The 9,670-nt window shown below is 40.2% G+C and overlaps 1 protein-coding gene across 9 annotated transcripts in view; it reads right to left on the bottom strand.

Annotated features, from left to right (window-relative positions):
• Herc1 (HECT and RLD domain containing E3 ubiquitin protein ligase family member 1) overlaps positions 1–9,670 on the bottom strand; it is a 205,579-nt gene that overhangs the window by 43,075 nt on the left and 152,834 nt on the right. For 4 of the 9 annotated variants that reach the window (XM_023712424.1, XM_023712429.1, XM_023712426.1 and 1 more), the window contains exons 44-51: positions 8,735–8,955; positions 7,589–7,857; positions 6,819–6,871; positions 5,866–6,066; positions 5,036–5,210; positions 2,165–2,435; positions 1,816–2,029; positions 563–822 (exon numbers count right to left, since the gene is read on the bottom strand). In XM_023712424.1, coding sequence (XP_023568192.1) covers positions 563–822; positions 1,816–2,029; positions 2,165–2,435; positions 5,036–5,210; positions 5,866–6,066; positions 6,819–6,871; positions 7,589–7,857; positions 8,735–8,955 — 1,664 coding nt within the window. The remainder of the gene's footprint in view (positions 1–562; positions 823–1,815; positions 2,030–2,164; positions 2,436–5,035; positions 5,211–5,865; positions 6,067–6,818; positions 6,872–7,588; positions 7,858–8,734; positions 8,956–9,670) is intronic. The other 5 variants (XM_004628831.3, XM_023712431.1, XM_023712425.1 and 2 more) reach the window with 4 other exon arrangements.

Genomic DNA, 9,670 nt, shown 5'->3' with positions numbered 1-9,670 from the left:
TTTTTGTGGAACCAGGGATTGAACTCAGGACCCTGCATTTGCCAGGCAAGCGTTTATTCTACTGAGCTATCTCTCCGGCCCCCCACTTGTATACTATTAAACAACTCAGCATATATAGAAAGTAGAGTTCAAAACTATCAGAAAAGTCTTAGTGAGATAGAGAAAAGACAGACTGATAGACCGACCAACCGACAGAGAGAGAAGCAGAAATACAGAGAAGAAAACACCAAGACCTAAACTTTTAGCTGGTCAGAATCTATTTTATTCTTCCCCTCTCTCTTTTTCAATGTTTTTGGTATAGTGTCTCACTATGCAGCTCAGACTCATAGTGATCCTCCTGTTTTCAGTCCTTTCCAAGCTGGGATTACAGGCATGTGCCACCATGCCCTGTCTCAGTGACCCGCTCATTGCTCAGCATGGCATGTGGTGCAGGGATCAAATCCAGTCCCTGTGCTTGCCTAAGCAAATGCGTAGTCCGCTGAATTATCTCACCTGCCCAAGAATCTATTTTATTTTACATAGGCGATTTATATTCACAGTACTTTATACCCAAAATACCCACCCTGTTCTGATGAGCCTCCAACTTGATAAAGGAGCATTTTCTGAGGTCGCCTCCCATGTCAGCGAGTGTCTGGGGAGCAGTCTGGTTGTCTCGGTCATGTGCAGCAAGAGTGCGCACGAGCTGTTGAGCAGCCCATTGTCTATGCTGTGAGGACAGCCTGGAGGATAGGCAGCAGGCTGCCAGGGCATTAGCCAGCTCCAAAGGGCCTACAGCAGAAGGATCATAGGAAGGATGGGCATACAATTGGGCAGTTAAACCTGCTTAAACAAAACAATGAGATGATGTCCAGGTGAGAGTTGGTGGAGATGAACAACATGGTTTAACCCATTTAAGAATTAACACTTTTACAAGCAATCATTTAACTAAATATAAAGTACTTAACTAACATATAAACTATACAAGTTATAAAGAATTTACCTCATATCAAATTCTAAATTAAATCTGATTCACTGCAAATAAACATTTTATCATATATCAATGCAAAGTCCCTGTTTTGCAAGATCAATAGATGGAGAATGCAGCAGAAAAAGGCCTGGACGGACAATCACGCCCTTAAAAATGTTTATCTTTTATTGCTAAAAGAGGATCGTGGGGGTGGGCGTGCAGTTCAGGGACACAGCACACCAGCCTTTGCTCAGCCTGTACAAGGTGCTGGCTTGAGCCCCAGCAAGGAAGCATGCATGGAGGAAGGCGTGCACGCACACACGCACACAGGGGTTGGGGTTTAATGGCCAGCCAAGGAAAGGGATTGATGAATCTAGAAACTCCTGTCTTGCCCAACTGATCTTGAGGAAGGCAAGGGTAGAGCACAGTGATTTTTTTTTTTTTTTCTTATGGAGACATGGGTGGTTTTGGTTTTTCCAGGCAGTATCTCGCTTGAGATCCTCTTGCCTTAGCCTCCCATGTGCTGGGACTCTGGGTGTGCATCCCCTCCCCAGGCCCGGGATAGTGATTAGGCAGTCCTTTCAAAGTCCTTAGCATCACATAAAACATTACTACCCAAATTTTATTAAAGAAAACTACTAAGGTTATTATCTATGGTGACTCCAACAGTAATCTAGAACCACACTAATTTGGTACATTTTCTAATACTTGTTTCCATTTACAGACAAAAAATATCCATGTACTTCTTTTCTAAATTTAATAAGTTTACATGTTATGCAATGTATATATACAACAATGCAAAAACATATCTTTTAAAACATGAATCAAGTTGATCAGAAGGCCGTGTATTTCAATAGTATGATATTTACCTTTCTTTTCAACTTCTGATTTATCATAGTTAGGCCTCAGTTTGGCTCCTTTGTCTGCTAGTAATGCTACAAGGGCCTGAGTTACAACAAAGTTTGGGGAGGTTACAAGCTTGTTTTCTTCAGCAATTCCTCGGAGAAAGCTGGGTAGAAACTTACGCTGGATTGGATCATCGACTGTAGTTAGATTTACACCTGTTGCAGCAGAAATCAAGTTCTGAAGAAGCAATTAGAACAAACAGGCTTAATTTTTATATATACTTATAGAACAAAAAGATTTCATTTCAAAAGGTTCTTTAAGAATCACTGGGGAATAAACAGGGAAACAGGAAAAGCAATGTGACCAGCTCACCTGCGTACACAACTGCACCAGCAGTTTTGCGGCACTAGGAGTGTTCGATGCCAGGCAGCCCACTGCTGTGCTCAGATAGGCCAGGCAAGAGATGGGCTTGTTGGTCTTGCTGTGGCTACCACGCGAGCGCTCTGAGGAGCTGGCTGTAGCAGAAGGGCTCGTGGAGAGACCAGCTCTCCCTGCTGCAGCCAGGCACATTAACCGAACCAGCGTTCGGATATCTGTCAGCCCCAGAGATTCAAGGCCAGCAGCCAGGCTACAACTGGAACCACTGCAAGGAAAGGGAAACATTTCAGATGGATACTGAAAGGAACGGATTTTTGATGTGACTAGTTAGCTCTACATACCATCTATAGCATCTACAACCAGAATAAAGTGAAAGCTGTGTTACTGCTAGTCATAAACATCCTAATAGACTCCAAAAATACTACGCAAGTTGGAAACTTACCTAAGTCCTTCTCCTTTTATTACTGGCTGACAGAGACTTGAGGTATCACTGAATTATTAGAGAATAATGTATAAGAATGTTCAAAAGCATGAATTTTTCACTATGTGAACAAGCCATGTAAGTACCCTCCAGATCAACAAACAAAATGAACAGCATCTCAGAAGCCTGCTTTGGGCTCTTCTCACTCATTATGCCTTCAAAGGCAACCACGATGTGGTTATCTGAAATTAGAACTAAAGCCATAAATTAGTTTTCTCTAGTTTGCTGCTGATGTTGTTGAGCCAAGATCCCTACATATGGCCTTAAGTTCACAGTCTTCCTGCTTAGCCTCCAGAGTGGCTAGGATCACAGACCACTGCGCCTAGCTCTAAAACACTTTTGTTGTTTGGTTTTTTTTTGAAATAAGATATACCTATGTAGTTTAGTCTGGCCTTGAATGCACCATATTAACACAGGCTGGCCTTGAACTCCCAGCAATCCTTCCATCTCGGTCTCCTGAATGCTGAGACCACAAGCATATGTCCAGCTTGTAAAGAATTTCTTAAAATGTATTTTCTCCATTTTTCTTTTGACTTGTCTATTTTCTTATTAATGATTAGAGGAATTCTATAGGTATTATTGATTATATGTATTGCTAATTCTCCCCTCTTAGGTTTCCTTTTTTACTTTAATGACTTTTAAGTTTTTTATTTTAATGTAGTATGACTTAATCTTTATGAGAGACAGATATCTTTTGTGACTTAAAAAACCTCTGTCTGTGCCAAGATCAAGAATAATTTTTTTAATTTTATGTATTTGGCACAGGGTCTCACTACGCAGCTGGGACTGATAGTGATCCTCCTGTCTCAGCCTCCCTAGTGCTAGGACTACATGCATGCACCAGCACACTTGGTTTTGGGAGCCAGTATGGCATGCAGTACTGAGGATCAATCCCAGGTCCTGTGCTTGCCAGGCAGCCACTTAGATCACTGCGCTATCTCCCTAGCCCAAGAACAAATTCTTGTACTGATTTATCTTTCACATTTAGATCTAAGAATAACTTTGGAGTCATTTATTTTACGCACTGTGAGGTTAGGGACAGAATTCACTTTTCTTCTTCTATGTAGAAACCATCTAACCCTGTCCCAGTTACTGAAAAGACCATTCTTTCTTTTTTTGTCTTTTTGAGACAGGGTTTTGCTATGTAGCTCAGGCTGGCCTTGAACTCACTTTGTAGTCCAGGCTGGCTTCGAACTCCCAGTGACCCACCTGTCTCAGCCTGCTGAGTGCTGGGAGTACAGGCATGCGTGTGCCACCATGCCCCGTGAAAAGACCATTTTATAACCACTTCTCTGCAATGTAAACCGCTGTCACAAATCAAAGCATAAGTGTCTACATAAATGTGCATCAGTTTCTAAAGCTCTGTTCTTTGCAATCCTGTTTGTCTATCTTTGAGTAAATACCACAAAGTCCTGCCTAAACTTTATTTTGAGTTTTTCTTCCCTTCTGCATTCACTGATTGGCCATTAAATACTTCTGCTAAGTTACTTTTTAGATGGCTATCCTTTAAGTATTCTTGTTTCTCTTTCTTTTCCACACTGGACTTCACAGCATAAATACAGCAATAGTTTCCATGATAGAATGTAAAAGGAGACTTCATTCTATAACAGGTCAATTTTGCGGAAACACTCATTCAATCTTTAAATTTGTATGTGACGCCAAATAGAGCTACAGCATTCGTTTCTAATTTCAGGTAACTATAATGTATCCAATTTATTCAATTCCTATAATGCCATTATTTTCTACATAAAAAGAGCCAATATTAAATGAATGGCTGAATGATAATGATGTCTTAACATCTTTTTTTGGCGGGGGGATGGAGGAGAACTGAGAATTAAACTCAGAACCTTGTTTTTTTTTTTTTTTGGTGAAACTGGGGATTGAACTCAGGCCCTTGTGCTTGCCAGGGAAGCACTTATTCTACTGCGTCATCTCCCTGGCCCCAAAATGTTCAACTTTCTTTCTTTTTTTTTGGTGTAGAGTCTCACTACACAGCCCAGACTTGTAGTGACCCTCCTGATTTCTGCCTCCCTAGTGCTGGGATTACAGATGTGCGCCACCACACCCGGACTCCATCACCAGCTCAGTGCACCTGGGGGGTGGAGGCGGCACAGCAACCGGAGCCAGGATCAAACCCTGGCCCCTGCACTTACCTAAGTAAGCACTTAGTCCGCTGAGCTATACCACCGGCCAAACTCAGAACCTTGTGCTGGCCAAGCAGGCACTGTGCCTGCTGAGCTATCTGCCCAGCCCCTACTGTCTAATATTCATCGGTAGATACTCAAGCTTCAAAATTCTGATCTACCTTCCTAGACAAGCTCTAACTCCTGTCTAACCTATACCTGAAGATAAGTTAGCATCAACTGACACAAAATAGCACCTACCTGACTGAAAGAAGAGACAGTGCTCTCATGACCATGGTTCTGGCCAGAAGAACCTGTGCAGCCGCGGTCACTCTCCTTAGAGCTACGACCCGGTCGTGAGGGTTGGCAAGGGCTGCTGCCTGCTCGCCTAACGTCACTCTCCCTGAGGAGCTCTTTTCTACAGAGCCATGGCAGCCTGAAAACCAAGATTCTGTGTAGTCATCAACAAGATAAGAGAAAAAACTGAACTCCTAGAAAATTTTAGTAGTTTACACAAGATCCAGAATGCAGGGAAACAGCAAAACTATAGGTTTTTCTTACATCAAACAAACTTCACTATATAGGACATTCCTTAACAGAAACATTTATGTCTATGTTCTGATTCAGGTATTTCTAAGTTAATAACTTCTTACAAGAGAAGTTTTTTATTAAGGAGTGTCACTTCTGATATTAACAGATATAGGAAAGACAGATTTAAAAAGATGTTCTGAGTATACACAAAGGACAAAGCTACCAGTAATATTTCCATTCTTTATTTTGTATTTCCTATGACAAAAATGTAGTGTGGTCTCTCCTAAAAACTGGAAAAACTACACAATTTTTATTTAGGTAATTCTCGTTAGCAGTTTCTAAGATTATTACTCATGCTTTATATTTTTATCACTTTGATAATTCATGAAGATAAAAACACCAAAACTTAAGATCACGTTAAACCTTTAAAATGTTGAAATAATTGGCAAAAAAAGGAGTAAAGGATTTGGTGGAATGAGATGATGTAAAACTATTACTATTAAATTAAGAAAAACTGAAAACAGAAGATCAGATTGATACAAATCAGCATTTCAGCGTACCTATTTGCATCAGAGTCTCTTCCATACTGTTGGTAGCTGTGACCATTGCCACCGAGGCTCCCAGTGGATCGCTGTCAGGGAACTGAACTGGTTCTGGTACGATGCGTCGGTCGTTTAAACCAAGTGGTCCAGCAAGCAATTCAAACTCTTCTTCCCCTGTCAGCTTTTCATCTTCATCAACATCTAACATGTCCCAGTCTTCTGGAATGTAAACAAATAAATGTATTTTATGTGAATATAAACATGACACACCTCTGCTAGCATGGTTATTGTGAGACACAGTATATTTAAAATGCAGACAGACTGAAATTCCAGCATCCACACAATTAACTATGGTACCATCTCCTGGTAACCTGACCAATCTGCACCTCTGAGACATAGGCTAATCCTAACCCTAAGGGTAAGGGAGTCTGTGTAGTCCAATCCATTGAATGTAAAAATAAATGACATAGCTGCTCATGGGGGGTTCTACTAGTGAAAAACACCATCATGGGGCCAACAAGTAATTCTTCACCCTGCCTATAACCATCAAGGAAGGCGTTATTCCAAGTAAATGAGTGCTCCAGAAGTTGACACTCACCTCAGCTTTTTACTTATCACTCTTTACAATTAGGATAGAAATTCAAACTATACATCTTTTGCTGACTTTAAAAAATGTATATGCCCCCGGTTCCACCAAAAAATAAAATAAAACATAAAAAATGTGTATGCCAAACAGAAATTAATACTCCATGGCAAAGCTTAGATGTGAGCTTAGGTCCTTTGTCCTTTGAGTTTGAAACTATGGCTGTGGATCTCAAACTATTATGAATCTTTTTTGGGGGGGCAAAGTTTGAGTTAATAGGTACATATATACAAACATACACAGTGGTAAATTTTAGTAACAGATGTTAAGCACAAAATATACATAAAAATACATGCAAAATAAAGAAGCTCTCAAAACAAACAACTACCTTCATACACACTGTCCTGCTTGCCAATTAGATCTGGAGCTTGTCCCTTGTACCTGCACCAAACATGAAGAACATTGTGTTTTTATATAAAACAGTTAGTACCCCAAAGGCAAATTAAGTCATTAGGATATTTTAAGAGGTCATTAATAAAGCAGCACAAAATTAAAAAAAGTTTTATGTTATAGGCTAATGTGTGTACACATATATAAATCAGTAACTGCTGTACCAGACAACTTAGGGATATTTCTGATCACCTACAATAAATCTTGTGATCAAAATTTATTCCAGAAAAGCCTTAAAGATTTAATAGTTGACTGACAACAAGGACAGAAAACCTACTCACTACAAATTAAGGATAGAAAGAGATATTTTTGTGGAACCTCTAAATAGAATAATCTATTTTTAATCAAGAAATTAAGATTGACAAAAATATGGTGGAAAATGTCAATGAAAAAAATTGATCATATGCCACCTGAAGAATAATATAAGGCAAGGGTCCTGATCACTCGTCAACCAATCAGATTAACTCAAACTCCAGTGAAGTCCCTGTTACCAAGCCACTATTCCTGGCCTTTCAAAGATCCTGAAAGACTACCACATCTGCAGAGGAATATGAATTCCTCAACTCCCTCCACAGTTTCTGCCCCCAACTCTACAATTGTAAGGCTTTAGGAAGGTGAATAACAATCCTTCACATGCAAGGCTACAGTTTCCTTATCTTAATGAAATACTACTCAGAGGGTCTGGATATAGACAAAACATCAAGATACCTTTCAGAACTTGTTGTCTTTGACTTAGTCTTCAGAGCTAAGTACTTCTCCCTGCAGCTGCCACATAGCAGGTAGTATGGATTTCCACTCCCACATTCACCACCAAACCAGCCATCCACATAGGAGCCATTGCTTCGATACCCTTGGCGGTTGGCACTGCGCCCACAGCCTGGGTGGTTTCTCTTCATGTGCTGATTAAAGCTGATGACACTGCATTCACATAATTCACACACCACCACTTCTTCCCTGTCTTCAGACTCACAAACATGCTGCACAAAACGATTTCATACCAGATTATTATAGTCGATTTAACTAAACTTAGAGGTAAATAGATTTATGATATTCACTACTTTGCTTACATATCTTAGAATATTTCCAAGATGCTTATGAATGCTACAAACACTTTCAAGGTGCTGTCTTCCACATTCTACTATGTTAAATTTGAGCAACTGGGCATTAAGAGAATAATAATCTGTCTTATCACAAAATGATTCTTTTAAAAATTTTTCAGTGAAAATCATTATTCTATTTGTATGTAAAAGGCATACCTATTTTCTAAACTTCTGAGCAAAGTTATTAGGATTTTTTTTTAATTAGGATTTATTTATTAACAGGTACATTGCTTTTCCTTTTACTTATACCTGTGAGACTTTTAGTGTCCCTGTTATAAAAATGCAATGCTAAATGACGTATACCTACACACCACGATGGACCTGTCCCTGGAGGGAGGCACGTACAAGACTGGGTGGGCACTGGGCCTCAGAATGAGGCAGTACAGTGATTACAGGGAACTGATGACAGAGAGGAGCATGCACTCAGCCAGCAGTGTGAGCACAGCAGCCATGGCACCTAACTCAACAGCATCTACTGGGGCCTGACGTCTGTTCTGTAAGCTACCTTTGACATCACAATTAAAATGACCATAACGTGGCTCTGCTGTATTCATGTAGTCTGGGGAGAGAAGCAATAAAATCGCATAGATAAAGCAACAAGAGAGACTTTTTCTTATTACTTTGTAGGTACCAAAGCGACCCCTACATTAAATCTTCTAACCTCAGGATGAGACATAAGGCTGCTGTTAGCAAGCTGTACGAACAGGAGGGCAGGAAAGTAAGTCAGAGCAGCCCCCGCTGCAGTCACACACACCCAGGTAGGCCAATCCAGTACCTCTGGGATCCACATTCCCAGAATATCATTGTCACTGGTCAGGTCTTGTCCAAACATAGCTTCCATTGCTTCATCATCAAGATCAATTTCCAATTCCTCATCTAAATTAAAGTCATACAATGCCCCTGGGTCTTGCTGCAAAGATATTCCTTCTCTCCGACTTTGATTCCTGTGGGCCTGCACAGAGCGGTATAACCCCGCTCAGGACAAAACAAAAAAAGCATTTTATTTGCATGAATGACTCTGAATATTTCTCCAGTTCTTAACTACCATACATGTAGGTGAGAGGCTATTTCAGCTGGCATAAGGGATCCTAGACCACACCCTTCAAATTATACTTATCACCTATGCTTCCTGTCCTGCAAAATAGGGATAACGGCATTCACACCTTGCTGGACTACTGCTAAGATTAAGATACTCCACACAAATTCCTTTATGTTCTTGTCAAAGAAAAAAATAATAAATTTTGGCTATTACTATTCTTTCAGGTTTAATTTTTAAAAAATCAGTCCCCTTTCATGTTATGGTAAATATGCATTCTGCATGTTTTAGGATAGTCTCAATTTCTTTCTCTCAGTCCCCAAAAACAGTTCAATCATTACATATGTTCTCATGTTTCAATGAGCAAATTTGGTTTTGACAAATCACATATCCCCATTCTGGGTTGGGGAAATGTATTCCCTGTAAGTTACACATTACGCACTCGGAACATAATCCTAGAAGAGCTTATTAATGTACTGAGGGAGTTCATTTTTGTTGATCACGGGCCTTGCCTAGGGGTAAGGCTTATGGGCCACAGCACACATCAGGAAAGCCAATGCCTAGTGTTCTGGCAGTGTCCTTTCCAGTTCCTTCTCACAACTGACAAATAATAAACATGAACCAAAACTTCTTAAGTTATAACTGATTGGGGCA

This window comes from Octodon degus, unplaced genomic scaffold (genome assembly GCF_000260255.1).
Source record: "Octodon degus isolate 3935 unplaced genomic scaffold, OctDeg1.0 scaffold00026, whole genome shotgun sequence".
Taxonomy (NCBI): Eukaryota; Metazoa; Chordata; class Mammalia; order Rodentia; family Octodontidae; genus Octodon; species Octodon degus.
The sequence above is the reverse complement of the archived record's forward strand: the minus strand, read 5'-3'. Positions and strand labels throughout refer to the sequence as shown.